Source organism: Necator americanus, chromosome I, assembly GCF_031761385.1.
Source record: "Necator americanus strain Aroian chromosome I, whole genome shotgun sequence".
NCBI classification, from domain to species: domain Eukaryota; kingdom Metazoa; phylum Nematoda; class Chromadorea; order Rhabditida; family Ancylostomatidae; genus Necator; species Necator americanus.
Window position 1 is genome coordinate 8,770,254 of NC_087371.1, and position 16,086 is coordinate 8,786,339.

Genomic DNA, 16,086 nt, shown 5'->3' on the forward strand with positions numbered 1-16,086 from the left:
GGCGTAGGAACGCCGAGGTTCCTACGCCGCTTTTTTACAACTATACCAGGTCTAAATCGTGATACGGTGTTTTTAAAATGAGTCTGATACTCTTACAGACCTATCCTTAACATCAGCAAGCCTTACCTCATTGATAATACTTGTCTGGATGATAAATGTACACAAATGGAGCAGGGGAATAAAATTTGTATTTCGAGCAGAACTTGACGAGTTCCTTGGGTGCATCGGTTACTGGTTATAGAGCAGCAACAGTTCACAGAAGCAAGCACTGAAAAGGAGTACTATTGCCGATGGTGGTGAACGAGGAAAGAAAAAGGCGAAGCGTGGTTCATCACATACCTATGGAAAGGTGTAACCATAGTGTAATGGTAAGCCGCGGAAAGCTTGAATGTTGCGAATATGTGCACTTCACTTACACTTCCATGGTTACTCCTAATCATTCACAGTTCCACTCATGCTTGTCCGACCTTGTCCATTTGGCGCACACCACGCAAGCACACGCACTCGCGAGCGGTCTCCGTTCAGTTGTAGCGCGGCGCCTCTGCGTTCACACCGTTTCACATCTACGAGGTGCGAACGACGACACGTGGAAAAACAAGTAAAATATCGTAATTAGAATCGCAAAAGCTACACAGAGGTACATTTGCGCTTCCTGAGAGGATTTTCGACGTTTTGCTTCCTGGTAGGATACCTTTAGTAGAATCAGGCGGTCAAATCATATCAGTACAGCATTTGCAACTGGATGAATAGCCAACAACTGCTGTCAGAACCACACGAAACGCGTGGGAATGAGTATTCGGATCCAGCGTTCACAGTAAAACGTCGAAGAGATCGCACCAATGAGACCGCTCAACAAAAATATGAGCGTCAGTTCAAAGGAAGACAAAGAGCCTTTCTCCGAAGAATGGACGAAACGCAAGAGCAACGTGAAAATAGACTAGAAAGAGAACGAATGAGGATGAGACTAAAACGAGCGCACGAGACGAACGAAGAAAAAATTAAACGTCGAAAGGAGAACATGGAGCGTGTGAGGTTAAAACGAGCACTGGAAACAGACGAAGAACGAGAAAATCGTCGAAGGCGAGAACTGGAGAGAAGGAAAATTCTGAGACGACTGGAAACGCAACGATCAAAAATGGCTGGTGCCGGCTGCAACATAGAGGTATGTTTGTTTAGATTGTGTTCGCATCACGGTTTTTCATAAGTCGAATAACTGTATATGAACCTACTGCGGTATGAGTGCATATTCAGTCAGATGAAAACAAAATGAAACTCGGTCCAGTTGCGTGAGCAGCTGCGCTCAAAGCGGCGCGGTGGAACTGAAGACTGAACTCCAGATGGGACCATCTCGAACTGTAGCGATGAGTAGTGTAGGCAAGAGTCCCCAGATTGATCCATACCGTTACACCACACCTCACTGCTTCCAACGCAGCCGCTTGCGCAACTGCATCGAGCTTCATGTCGTTTTAACTCGACTACATCTACGGGAGTAGGAATGCTTATACTATGAGTTGAACAAATCTCGCAAATAGTGAAGGACCAGCATTGCTGGGAGCACGAGACGCAGTCCTGCGACGTGGGAACTGAGACTCTCCCATGGATGTGAATATTAGCGAAGAAGAGGTTAACAGTAAAGTTCGTTAGCGAATCCTTTGTGCGTTTGAAGTTATGTGTGGGGCATTTAATTTTGCCCATGGGTTAGGCTGGCGCGTTCCAGTCGAACTCTGTCACAAGAGGTTCCAGTCGAACGCCCGAAGCCGTATCTTCCAGGCCGTTTTTTTGGGGAAAAAAAGGAGAAAAGGGGGGGACCCCCCCCCCCCCCAAATTAAAAAACCCAAAAAAAAAAAAACAAAAAAAACCAACAACCTTGGGGGGGGGGAGTTTTAAAAACGCTGTCACTTAGAGGTGCGCTGTAGAGACAAGGTCAATGGTTCGGAACCGCCCTGGTGCCAACCAAGCCTTTCATCCCCCGGGGTCGATAGATTGGTACCACACTTGTCTGAGAGGATAAAAACTTTGACTTGATTATCGGCTGGCCCCCGCAAATCATTGTATAGGCCAACAGGCGTTCCAAAGTCTCAACGATTACGAGTTGCAGCAAAACGTGTTGGTGCATCCCAAGTGGATTAATACGCAATGACTTTATCCTTTATCATTTTATAAGTGATAAAAGAAAGAGACCTCTACTCCATCGCGCCAAGGAAGACCAATTGATTTTCCGGTCATAGGAGTAATTACACATAAATGCGCTTTGGATTATCACACCAATAGTCCAAAGCACGTTGATGTGGTTGATGGATTGACCCGATATATTCGTTTTGAAATTTTCAGGTCAAGGTCTAACATGCATTCGAAAATTTTCGTGGTCATGGGGATCGTGTAACTGTTCCGCCTTCATTGATGGAGAAAGCGTACGTGATTCGTGATCACATAAAAGCTATACAAAAAAAAACGAAACCAATGGAGCAGAAGTTCAATCCCTACGAACCGAAACCTTAGAATCTTCGTGGAGCAAAAGATAAGGCTGATGTAAGAGGATTTTGCCGTGACCAGCTAATCTCATCCGTACATTATTGTGCAGGATAAGAAGATAGGATAAAAGGATGAAGTCTCTGGCGTATCAATCTGCTTTTGATGCGCCAACGCGTTTCACTGCAATTCGTAGTCGTTGGGGTTTTGGAACGCGTGTTGGCCTATACAATGACTTGCGTGGCCAGCCGACGTATCAAGTCAGTGTTTTTATCCTTCCATACTAGTCTCGTACCATCTTATCGACCCGGGAGGGATGAAAGGCTTGATCGGCAATAGGGCGGCCTCGAACCATCGATCCATCCTGCAACCAGAGCCCGATCCCTTGCCGATACCCGCCCGATAAGAACATAAGAGCATCAAAAAGAAAAAAGAAGAGTTTTGAAGAGCTGGTCAAGCTCTTATAAGTCGTCTCCGCGTTCGTCGTCACCAAGGACGTAACGCGTCATGCCGGCGGAACACTTTCGACGATGTCTTACGTTGTCTCACAAATAAAGTCGAGTAAAAACGAAGTGAAGATCAGTGTAGTTGTGTAAGCGGCTCTGCTCGAAGCGGTTTGGTGGAGCGTAGCCCTTAGCATCAAGTTGGGGATCTTTGCTAGCACCTTCGAGCATTACCGCTTCGCAACTGCCCCAAGGTTTATGTCGTTTTAACCTGACTATAGGAAATGTGGCTGCACATAGTAACACATAAATAGTAGGTGTCAGCGAAAGAGCTGGTAAAAGGTAGCTGGATCAGGGGTCCACTCAACACTGCTCTTATCGAACTGCACTCAAACTGCGCTTAGGCCGCCCGCAGAGTTCAGAGCCGCGCGGTTTCGGGGCTCTGTGGTTTTGATGGTAATTGAGCGCACTGTCGTGAATAGTCAATAACCACCAAAACCACAGAGCCGCAAAACCGCTCACCCGCGCGGCTGTGAACTTTGCGGGCAGCCTAAGAGCGCCAGAAGTGCTCCTATAGCACAAAGATCGTTCTTAACTGCCGAATCCAGATTGCGGAAATGCCATACCTGAGGTCGTTGAAAGGGTTCCACTTATATTCGCTCTTATGACCTATATATTCACTTCCAGTGACTCTGTTTGGAGAGTTTGGTGATGTTAAAGCTATAGTGATTCCATCTCTATCTTCCTTTTTCTCTCTTAGGAACATCTATCCTACATGTCCCCTAGCAGAACCTCTACCATTAATGCCTAGGTTTTAAGACCCCAACTAACTCAGCTATTCAATTCCAGTGATGAACTATAGAATTTTCGTGAACTATCGCCTTCCACATCAAATGGGAAGACCACTAAACAGTAATGAACGAGATCTTTGTGCTGCAGGAGCAATTTTGCGCTCTAAGCGCAGCTCGATTAGAGCACTCTTGAGTGCCCCCAACTATTTTCTACCTTGAAATTGGAGTAATATCACAATCAATAGTCACGTGATCATCTACGCTTTTTGTGAAGAATTAGTTCTGGAATTTGGAAGAAGGAGGAACTGATTGAAAATAAGGGAACAAATGCAAAACAATAAGTTCTGTAAGCATGAATGATTCCCACGAGACTATGGGGACCATGATCAAGTGGCCTACAGTGCAGGGTGCACCACGAATCGGTGACGACAATTAAAACACAAATGGGCACGATAGAAGTGCATGCAAGTATGGGAAAGCCTCTGAGCGAATTTCTAGCATCCATCCTAACCATGAAAATCAGGAACTACTTCATAAGTACAAAGGACTCGCGCCCGAACTTCTACCACTTATCACTGCCAGGTGTGTTCCTGCACCTGTAACGCGTAGCCCAAGGTTACAGCGTATTGAAGCCCAAACCGCCTACGCCTCCGAATCCGAATTCCGCTTCCATCAACAACCAATGTATACAGAGAACGAGCAGAGAACACGCACCAAACGCAGTTTGGCATGGTTCACGTGAGTCACGTGCCCCATGCGTCGCGTGCTATTGACCGCACTCATGGTCCTGGTAAACTTATTGTGGCATTATTTTCATCTTTTAGTCGTATAAATCCCACTTAGAGATCTAACACTCCGACTAACTTCTATATAATTGGATCTTTTTCCTCAGCAGCAGGTGTTACAATCCCCCAGTGTTTTTGAATGCAACGTGTTTCACACGGGTAGTCTGCAATCACGACCATTAATAATGCTAAGCAGAGTTTCTGAAATGAACCTAGAACTGTGAACTAGGCTGAACTGTACACATTTCGCGACGCTTCGGCTATCGCAAGGTTCGTATGGCTGGTGACGTTTGCATACGTAATACTGAAACCATGTGCATCCGGCATGATGTGCGATCCAACGGATTTCGTTAAACCGGGCAATCTTGTTCTTCTACCGTTGTCGATCAATGCTAGAGGTTGAGTAGTCGATGTGACTTTCTTTGCAATCATTATAATAGTATTGGATATGACGAATGAGCGGTGATATATCCCACTGACTTGGGTCTTGCTTGTTTTTGTGACTTTACAATGTTTTGGAAACATGTGCTAGGCTCGAGTGTGCTTCAAATACTCCAACGTTAGAGTAAAAGTGCAGTAATTAGTGCAAGCGAAGGCGGAATGAATGTGCAAAAGGAATGTGTATTTATTACGAATTGAAATTAAGGCACTTTATACAAGAGAGATTTCGATATATGACTCTACCATTGGAAACAATATTTTGTTTATTTATTTCATTGATAAATGTTACAATAATTTGTTACAAAATTGATTGTGTATGAAACAAACAACTAAGGTAGAAACATAGCAGTTCCTACCTCCTGCTTTCTGCCTTGAGTCTTACTTCTTTTCTGATGGATCTGACACACAGGATATAGAAAAGACGTTAAAACATTACCTTTCTCTAAGATATAGTTCATATCATGTGTTTTCGTGCCGTATGACGCCGCTATGCACGCCTACTGCGCCAGCGACGCGTTCTAAATACCTCTGATGTGTGAAATGCCCTTGTGACAAAGGTATCGATCGGCAGTACATTGTAGCCACAGGAAGGAGTGTATACTCGCTGCAAAGAGCACTGTATCGTGCTAAGACGTCAAGTCCACGGCGTAAGCAGGCGTCGGTGCCGCTTCAGCCGGTCGTTTTCACGATCGATAGAGCGATGATGTCGATGGAACTGAAAAAGGACTTTTCTGTAGTCGGCTTATAACGACATGAAGCTCTGTTCTGTTCCGTAACCCGCTGCGCCCGAAGCGGCGCGATGGAGCTAGCGGTTGCGATCGGATTGGGACCATTGTGAGTTGCAGTGACAAGTGGTGTTAACGAGGGTCCCATCTCGATCCTAACCACTCTGCTCCATCGCACCGCCACGGACGCAGCCGCTTACGCAACTACACCGAGCTTCGTGTCGTTTTGATCCGATCGTACGATTGTGACCGTGAAGTTATTCCAATCATGCACAATTGCTCAAAATCATATACTATAAACGCGGATCAATGGACTCTCGGGTGGTGTTGGCTTCTCCTGACCTATTATTGATGTATTTTTGAAATAGACTATACATCCATCATATAGTTGATGTGCGGGATATGTTGCTGGATGCGATGCAATAAAGATTCGTTCCGGATGCGATAGATCCAGTCCGTGTGGATTTGTGTCACCCGTTTCATGGTACTGTGAGAACAACTAGGATAGAACGAGTATTTCGGCCGTCATCATTCTGAAACCCTTGGAGTTGAAAAAGAAGCGACGTCGTGAACGTAGTTGATCAGAACTTCATTCTTGCTCTAATATCATTTCAATCTGGGTAAAGTAGTGATCCGTCCTTCATGGTCCTACGATCCCACTGATGACTTCATCACTACTTGTGTGTCACTCTCAGCATCCGATCGATAGGCACATTTTGCACTAGCGATGGCGATGCAGATGGTGCCGCCCCCACATTCTCATTCCCGACCGATCAATACTGCGAAAGTCGCTGTGCGGCCGTTACTGGCGCACCTTTCCACAGCTTCTAATTGATGGTCCTTTAAGGTTCATGGTATCTTAGTGTTGCCTCTTAATCGTGCGCCAGTTTGTTCCGATCGTGCTTAATTAGAGACGATTTCTTTCGTCTCTTTTCTTCTTCCTTTTTCGTTTCTCTCCTTCTCTCACGATGCATTCAGTAGTAAAAGTATCTTAAATCGTTGTGTTCATCAGATGGAAACGGAAGTGATCGTGCTGGATTCGGATGACGAGGACAGTCCAACTAATGCTCCAGTGAATGGCTCAGCTCTTGCATCAATTGCTATTGTAAATTCAAAGCCACTAGATTTGGACGCTTTGGGTGAGCGTTTTTTTCGGAAACTTCTCTTTTCTTGGGATTGGGATTGAGCTGGTCTATGGCTACCGTTGACTGGAGATAGCTCTCCCCTTTGGAAATGATGGAACACTAATCACTAGCTTTTATCCGTTACTAACCATTACTCCCATGTCTATATATCTAACTATAAAGACAAGTTCTTCCAGGAATCGGTCCTATAAGGTCCGGAGAAGGTGTCTTAAACAACAATCAGAATACTCGATACTGTTCGCCTCGTCCTATGGAAACAAGAGTACAAAATCTGTTACCAGCGAATAGGATCAAGTCGAATACTAATGTACCATATACGCAAACGGTTAGTTTATTTCTTTAAAAGGTTTCACATCTTGTTTTTTCATATCGTTTCAATAAAATTCACAATTTTTCGTTTGTGCGACATCTTGAAGATCCAGTTTGTTGAACTCCTTTTCTTACATGCTCTAGATTATGTGGAATGCATTTTGGGGGGCATATAGAATAGGAATTCGTGATTTAAGCACATAATTCTTATCAAAACACGTGTGGTGTTAAAAAGAAGGTTATGTTGCTCACGAACAGACCTCTAATTTGTAATCATTCCTCGTAAAAGCTACATAATGGAATGAAAATTCGTGAGGATAAGTGATCTTTCGAACGATGGCTTCTGCACGTTACGTTCTGCGTTCTTGTTCTTTTCCACAAATCGTACACCTTTTTTTATGGAAAGCTTTAATAGACCAGAAAGAGGAAATTTCCAGTCACTTGCACCGTAGTCTGTAGAAGAACAACGAGCTATTTATTCATTATAAACTAACATTCATTTTAAACTAACAGGTTCGACTTTAAACTCTGAGAAAGATGGAAGTATTAATGTGCACATGTGTACAATAAAACGAAAGCATATGATCACGACAGATATTAATTTCACGTAAGTTTTGTCACGGTTTTAAGTAATCATGACTGAAACGCGGAATCGGTAATGGTAGGCTAGGTTAGCCAAGATGTACATCATCATCGGCTGTTTGTTTAATTTTGACATTTTCCCAACTATTCAAGGAATCGTGCCTATTTATATTTCGAGTATTTGTACATGATTGGTTGCACTAGAAGTGGAACTTTTTCGGTTTATCAGTAATCCAGCTCTAACATTATCTTCACAGAAACGAATTTACTTTGTTTAATGCTCAAAAATCCCATCAGCCGCCTCTTCGACTAGGAACGATTATGAGCTTTTGCTTTGCCATTAACTTCATGCATGTTGATTAGTTGTTTTACCGATTACGTTTGCTTTGCTGAACATGAACCTTTTCTTGGGAGCTGATCGAAATCAGTCAGCCCACGTCACTGTGAAATCCTGAAATTTAGATTACACCTATATCGACGGGTCCTCAGCGTCCAAGATTAGCCTACGAGAAGACTCGATCTCAGCCTCTTTGTGAAGACTCTGGGATCAACGCCATCTCACTACTCGGCAGTACTCCTTCTCCTCGCCCTATTCAGCCTCGTCCTTCGGCACAAATGTGATTCATTGGGTTTCTTAAATTAGTTGAAGTTCTTGAGCCGAAATCAAGTCTGTTGCAAGTGTTTCTTACAATTCCAATTAATTACAATTCCATTCTCTTTGTAGACAATCACACAAAACTCAAAACAATTCACCTTCAATTCGTTCGGTTGTGAGTTAACATGTTTCTGTTTTGCGGAGCAAAAGTAGCTTTTGATTGCTCGTATTCGTACTTCAGCCACGTCTTGTGCCAGAATCGCGAGTCCAGAACTATAATTTTGAAGTAAGCGGAGAAAAATCGACCGAATCAGATCGTCATCTATGCCCGTCTCTCAAGTTCAAAGCAAGTGTTTTACTTTTTTTGTGTTTTCCTCGATTTTTGTTAGTGAGATTTTTCCTAATGCTTGCAGTTTTTTCTTACATATTTTTAAATTCATTTAGGAGAATTTGTTCTAGATTTTTACAAATGTCTCCATTCTGTCTAGTCACTGTGGTTATCGCTAATATAACACTTCGGGGGCGCGCTTGACAAGCGAGAGTCGGTAAAAAAGAGTATCTATGGGCAAAGTGTGATATTTCGTGACAACTTTGAAATGGTATACCATTAATTGCTTCTTTTTGCGAGGGTTCATCAATCAATTGACTCCATAGAGTTCAATCTTATGTTGATGGGCTTTGTTTTACATCTTCCTGTTCATCATTTCCCGTCGAAGAAGGTTTTAAGGGTTATTTTCACTACGACAGAATTAATGAAAGCTTTGTACTATTTTTTACTTTCACTTTCTTCACTTCCTAATGCCCTTCTTAGGCTAAGTTCAATTTTGCAGAATAGCTAGAAATTGTTCACACCATAATGTTGCTTCCTTCGTTAACCTAACGTTAACGAATGGAAACAGAACTGTTCTCAAATCTCACTGGAGAGTGCTGTGGCTTTCATTCGTAACTATTGGAAGTTCTCTTTTTGGATTGTAATTCAAAAGTGAACAATCGTTCTTTGAAGGTGCTGATTGCCTGAAAGGTTTGATAGTAAAAATTACTAGAACATTCTTTTCTTTCGATCCAGTTTCTTAAATTCTGCAGATTTTATTCTTTTTTGCTCCACCAATTACCACTTAAACTGATCTGCGGATTCAGTTACACTTCAAATTGTCTATCTCTTTTCTACTTTCCCGGCAAATAGTGTTTTGCACAGAGATAAGATCGATGGAAGTACCAGTTGACTATGTTGTCTAAAAAATTCCTTGAATCTGGAGCCCATAATAATGGGGTGTAGGTATTTTTTTTCCTATGAAAAGGGAGGGAGGTTTTGCTCTTCCGTTTCGTTTTGGATGATGAAGGTCTCAGCTCTTATCACTCTTATTGGCTCCGGATTTACGGAATTTTTGGCCTAGAATGTATCTCTGATTGTCCACAATTGTTATATAATTAGAACAAACCTATTTCCTTTATTTCTCCTCTTATTTATAAAAAGAAGAAGAAACCATGTAAAGCTATTATGCAGGCAGACCATTTTTGGATTTGTTTACAACAGCAGTGATTTCTCAGTCATTTACACTTTAGTGTCAATATCCAAGCTGTCGTCGTGTTATAAGCGGGAACGTCTCGTTTGTGTGTCATCTTTGGGCGCATATAGCAGCATGGAAGGAATACGATCCGAAGTCACCCAGTTTTCCTTCATTAGCCGAAAGTAGCGCTCCTGGTGTGGGATCCTCTAAAAGGAATGATGTTGACATTTTGTCTACTTGCCCTTGTTGCACCGCAAGGTTTCATACCCCTTATTTGATGCAGGTATGCAGCCAGAGTGATGATCATTGAGGTTCTTGTATAAACTTTGCATTCTAACTTATTGCAAAAACCATCTAGGTGCATTTCACACGCTGTCATTCAAGGCAACCTCAAGCAGTGAATCGTGCGACTTGCGCAATTTGCGAGAGGGATGTTCGCTCAGATGTAAGTTCTTCCTGGGTTTATTGAGAAAGGAGTTGAAAATGAGTTTTTTTAGGTTGGTACTGCGAGTGCTCTTCGAACCCATCTTCTGGCTCACGAACCAAATGATGCGCCGTATCATTGTAAACGTTGTCGGTACAGATGCACTGTGCGCATGCATCTTTTCGATCACTTTGTCAGAGAGCATAAAAACACGAGGTATATTACATGTGCATTAATGTTGCGGAACATACCTCTCTCATTTTTATTCTCAAATTCTTCGTTTTCCTTTCACTTCTAGCTTTGCATTTTCTACCCAAAACGAACTTTTCACTGAAATAGTTTAGCAAGCTATCATTGTCTTTAATTTAGGTCATCATTTTTGAGAAGAAAATGTATAGTGAAATCTTACCAAGCAGACAGGTTTCTGAAGTCTGAGGTTTCAGTTTCATTGCCAAAAAATTCCAAACCAATGCACTCAGCTCCATTGCTGATGTAGATATTTACTCCTCTTTTCTCGAACTTGTTAATGAACAAAACTCGAGGCAACGAATCACGAAACTGGCGTAGTTGACAAACCTAAGGGAATATATGGAGTTCGGGATGCAGATTACGAGTATGAACGTCGATTACGAGTATGACCCCTTTCATTTTCCCATAGTTGTTCTGAAAAACGCCGTGTGAACGACGTTTGCTCCTACGAGGTACGTTAAAGCTTGTCAACTTGTACACGCTGCAGTCTTCTCAGTAGCCTAATCATTGCTTTTACTTGCTGAGGAGACCCCTTTGGTCTTCGGCCGTTTGCTCTTGGACGCACACAAGGGTGGTGCGTTTTCAGATACACCGAACAAGCGCCGTTTCCTACCCCGTTTTTTAGGACGATGAGGAGAATTGAGCGGGAGCGCGCACATATTCGTAATCTACACCCCTAACTCTGTGTTTTCCACCACATTTTCCAACCATGTTTCACGTCACTTTCGTGATGCACTGTATTTAAAGAAAAAATACTTTGCCCCTAAATAGTGCATCTGTAGCTTGTCTGTTATGTTGCTAACTTCGGATTTCATCGTGTTCTAATATCAATTTTCGCTTTTTTTTAACCTCTGCGCTTTACGATCGTATTTATAGTACTCTCATGTGCCCCTTTTGCACTTTCACACTTGTTGTACCATCTTACCAACGAAAGCGACCTGTGATCCGTGCATCAGAATTTGTCTACCATATGATAAGTCACGAAGCAGGTGCGTGGTTTCTAAGCATGCTTCAATAGATGACGAAATAGCTCCTTCTGAAATCACGATTAAATTCGAACTTACAGAAGCTCGTTTGGGTTGCGACCATTGTGCTTTGTCGTTCTCAACTCTCTCGGAAAAGCAGAAACACCGAAAGGAGCACACTGCAGTTAATCCGAAATGGACATTAACCTACAGGGTAATTTTACTAGTTATCCGGACACATTCATGCCCCGTCATTACTATAATGAATGTTTTTCGGTATCATGCAAGTGTTATCTTTTTTTCCTAAATACTGTACCTAACTTTTCAGAATCCAGAAACTCGCTCTAGACAGCGTAGTAGGTTGGTGTGTCCAGAGCAGAAGCCTATGTACCAATGCTCAAAATGTGCGTGCTCTTCTGATACCGGAACAAGCCATAAGAAATGCATAGCTTGTGTCACACTTGCTTTCAATGAGAGTTTATATGGTAAGGGAAACCTTGTTTGTTATTTTTGTCTGGGATTCCCTACACATGTACCTATTAGTAAGCGATTTCTGTTCAGAAATCGTCTCTAAAAATTTTAGTGGAGTTGTGCTTTCGGTAACACACCAACGGTTTAGCTTGCAACATTGATATGTAGAGGGATTTAAGCGGTCCTGAAGGTACATTTTTTCATTAGGGAAACGACGAGCTGCGACAGACACCTCACTTCGTCGTGGAATCGATTCCCTACAATGCAGTATCCGTGGTATGCGATTCCGCTGTATATGTGGTCTAAGCACGAGGAACGGCAATCGTATGGCCCTACATTACTACTACTGTCAGAAAGATTTCGATGTGAGTCTTGTTCCTTGCTGGTACATTTCTTTCCTTGTTTCGCTTTTTTCATTCTATTTTCATGGTCGTCCATTAAGTTTGCCGTGACGGATGTAATGTTCCCCTGCAAAGTTCGTCTTATAATTTGAACGATTTTTTATTCGTGGTGGTTTCTACAACAGTTTACCTCCTGACGTGAAGGTGACTCTGACCGTCAAACTGTGATGCATAGCACGTCCTCTGGCAGGGTCTCACAGGCTGGGATGGACTTTGAAATCTCTCCCTTCATCGGAAATCGGAAGCATAGTCAGGAGTAAACCGATTGTTTTGTTTTGACTTGCTTTTCCGAAGCTCCCCGGAGTCTAGGCGTAACATACATCTGATCGTACGTATACGTACATCTGATCCACTTGGAGACGAGTTGTAAAGAAAGTTAAACTCGCTATTTCAAAAGTGCTTAGTATGAGGAAAATTCCTTCTGTCCCTACAGCACGAATTCTGCCCCATGAGCCTTAAAGTCACAGAGCCAAACAATGGCGACTGGTAAGGGACGCTCTAATTTTGGTTTGTGTACATTGCCTTCGATTTTGGATTGAAACGATACGAAGGCAACTTGACATTTTCTCTAAACTTTCCACTTACAACTTCAAAACAGTGTTCCCGAAGGCCCGTATGCTCCGCACATTCATCAACCTATTATGATGTCTAGTTTCTGTCTTAATATAAATACCATCGTATGCGGTGGTTCTAATAACCATCTTCTTTGTGTGGAAATACGGAAAACAAACGAGATAAACCTACGTTTAATCTTCCGTTATGAAGTAGTCTTGTGAGATAAGTTTTACTCCTCTGTACTCCTAGTGGTTTTCATTATATCGTTACACAGGCCAGGACCTGCTTCCAGAATATTGCTACCTTTGCGGAATTTGCATATATGCTCACTACGAAAAACTTGGGACTTATTTCGAAAGTTGCTTGGTGAAAGCGTCGTATGCGTTATCGATGGAGTCTATGCACCATTACGATACAGCTCTTCCAACGCTCTCACTCGGTAGCAATGGTTGTAGAATTACACGAAGCAGTGGAGATAATGGGATTGGGAATAAACAAAAAGATGGCACGGAAGAAATTTACAGTGAAAAAGGAATACAACTTGAAGAATCCCGAATAGTGGAAACTTTATCGCAACTGTCTATCGGACGTTCTTTAAGCATATGAAAGATGAACTGAATTCAAAGATGAGAGCAGTACTCATCGGACAGCCATCGCATCCATAAGAGAAGCAGCCTTACGGACCGAGAGCTTCGCGATCACCTGTTGTTGCACCCAATCACCGACTTGTTAGTTCTTCCATTCCTCTGAGTGTGTGGGCTACACTTTTCCCATGTTCTCGAGTTGCTTACCGCCCTGAGACCGCTTGAAATATAGTCGGGACAAAATGAAGCACAGTGCAGCTGAGTGGCTGCGCTCTTAGCGGCGCGGTGGAGATAGCGGCTGGAATTGAGGCGGAACCATCATGAACTGCACCAATGAATCGTGCAAAGGTCCTCATTCAATTTTCATACTCCACCGTTCCGCTTTGACTACCTAGTGAGTTCTAGCAGTTCCTGCTGTTCATTTCAGTTTGTCTTCAGTTGAAGATATTGTTCGTGACTCAACATGATATCGAAATATTAATCCACCTTAGGAATAATCTTGTGTTTTCGCGACCCATCGAAACATATATCGAAAGCCAAGTACAGATGAGCCGACTGTATTGTTTGAAGACAAAGCTACGAAGCTAAATATGAACCGTATGAACTAAAAGATTGCTAGAGTGGGTCTGTAAAGATCTTGTATAAACTCCATCGAGCCGCTTCTAGCGCAGGGCTTATGCAACTGCATCGCGTTCCATGTCGTTTTAATCCTCCTATACATCAGTACTACAACCTTAGGATCCTCAAACATAGGAATAGCCTTCATATATAATATCTGAAGTCAAGTGAAGAAGTCTTCATCTTTCAGATTGTTGAGACAGATGATGAATTAGCTGATCAGACTGAAGCTGACGAGGCAGAGGACAAACATGAAGCACAGTTATTTTCTGTACTCCATAAAGTGGAACCTGTTGTGAAAGTTCGAGAGGTCTGTTCTCAAATGCTGTTTACTACTAATAATCTCATTTTTTTTTTGTAGTTGTAATAGAATTACTGCTAAGGTACATTTTCTTAACGGACAAAAAAGTTGCAGAAATTCGTTGAGCGAAAGCGAAAGTTTGTTGAACCTCCATTGTTGATTTTCGAACAACAAATGAACAGCATGAGTAAAGCAGAAGACATGAACAATGCTGTAGTCTTCTTCAAGTGGGTTATTGTCGCCGACATTGTAGTGGTTTCGTAACACATGGAACACTTTTTGTACTTTCTTCGGAGAACAAATCGTTTTAGAAAGTGCTCTACCAATCTCCCTCGAACGAGCTTTGAGGAATTCAGAGACCTGCGATCTTCCTATGATTTCTGCTAGTTGGATTTATGACTGATCAATGAGTACAAAATTTACCTTTTTTTTTCTATGTTAAATAGTCTCCATCTATTCTGAAGACTCGTTGCATAAACGTCCACTTGTGCGGGTTGATTTTATACATTACCAGGCGCGTTGCTGAATGGGTATATTGACTCGGCTGATTATTGTTTGTTGATTTTGTTGCAAATTCTAGCAGTTGAAGCTAAGTGAAGAAAATTTCCGGAACTGCTCATTTGCTTTTTTTTCTTTGCTTATTATGTAAGACTACGGAGTGTCGATTATTTCCATACTCAACTTTTTGTTGTTTTTTTTCTCTTTATGAAATAGTGATAAACCCGCACACTCTGTGTCACTCCAGGTTCTGTAAGGTGATTAACTATGTAACTTGTTCGCATATGTTTTAAAGTTGTTCGTATTTTATTTTTTCCCCCTTTGTTCTCGCTTTTGTTCCACTTAACATGTTTATTACCTGTATTTGTACCAGAATTGTAGTGAAGATAATTTTGAAGCAAACCTACATTATACATGTGTGTTGTGTGCTTAGTTACCTATAGTAAATCTTATTCTTGGAGAATAATGATTGTGCTTTGCCAACGTTCTGATCTCAGAGGACAGGTATTTCCTTCTCGTTTATGAAACTGTGTGTAATTCTAGCTCTCAAGTAGTCATTCCAATTAACAATTTCATTCAAGACGAGGAAGCATAATCACGACCATCATAAATATTTTTAAAGAAAGAAAAATTTGTGGAGGTGGCACAGATACAGACGTTCCTCCTTCTAACTTGCATTTTTTTTTGTGGACGCGTACGCGGAAGAAATAGCAAAGTTACACCTTTTTGCAAGAAGTAGCCGCCAATTTAGGGATTTATAGTCCAGCAAAGTTTTGTTGCATTGTAATAACCGAGAGCTGAACGCATTTTTGCTATCCTATCATTCCCAGTCTGAGGATAAATGCTGTGCATTTGCACGCATTTTCCAAAGCGAACATGCTAATTAAAAAGCGAAGGTTTTTTTGTGCATGTTGACCTTAAATGGAGTTAAAAAGGTTATTCTTTGTTTAAAACAAGGTAGCAATTGAGAGCATGATACCGATTACTCATTCGTGATAGAAACTATGCTTGTAGAAATCGCCATTCTTAGTATTTTCTCATAGATTTGCGTTGATAGAACTTTGTTTGTAAGGGCTTGCTATGTTTTATTTCGCTGAGACAGAAAAACTAACTTGTGCGATTGGCAGTAGATAACATTATCAAATGATAAGGACACTATTATAGTGTCGCCATCATCTCCGTATGCTATGAAGTTGGGTGACCTCACACAAAGTTATTAGATCTTTT

The 16,086-nt window shown here is 42.0% G+C and overlaps 1 protein-coding gene across 1 annotated transcript; it reads left to right on the plus strand.

Moving 5' to 3' along the window:
• Nucleotides 1-742: 742 nt before the first annotated feature.
• Nucleotides 743-14,748, plus strand: RB195_004910 (uncharacterized protein; the record flags this gene model as incomplete). The annotated part of the gene is made up of 16 exons (XM_064177135.1): nucleotides 743-1,162; nucleotides 6,667-6,793; nucleotides 6,976-7,124; nucleotides 8,153-8,307; nucleotides 8,415-8,460; nucleotides 8,527-8,631; nucleotides 9,849-10,076; nucleotides 10,152-10,238; nucleotides 10,291-10,433; nucleotides 11,343-11,455; nucleotides 11,533-11,645; nucleotides 11,760-11,916; nucleotides 12,110-12,267; nucleotides 14,251-14,370; nucleotides 14,476-14,588; nucleotides 14,673-14,748. The coding sequence occupies 16 exons, from the start codon at nucleotides 743-745 to the stop codon at nucleotides 14,746-14,748; spliced, it is 2,310 nt and encodes a 769-aa protein (XP_064034260.1).
• Nucleotides 14,749-16,086: the final 1,338 nt, after the last annotated feature.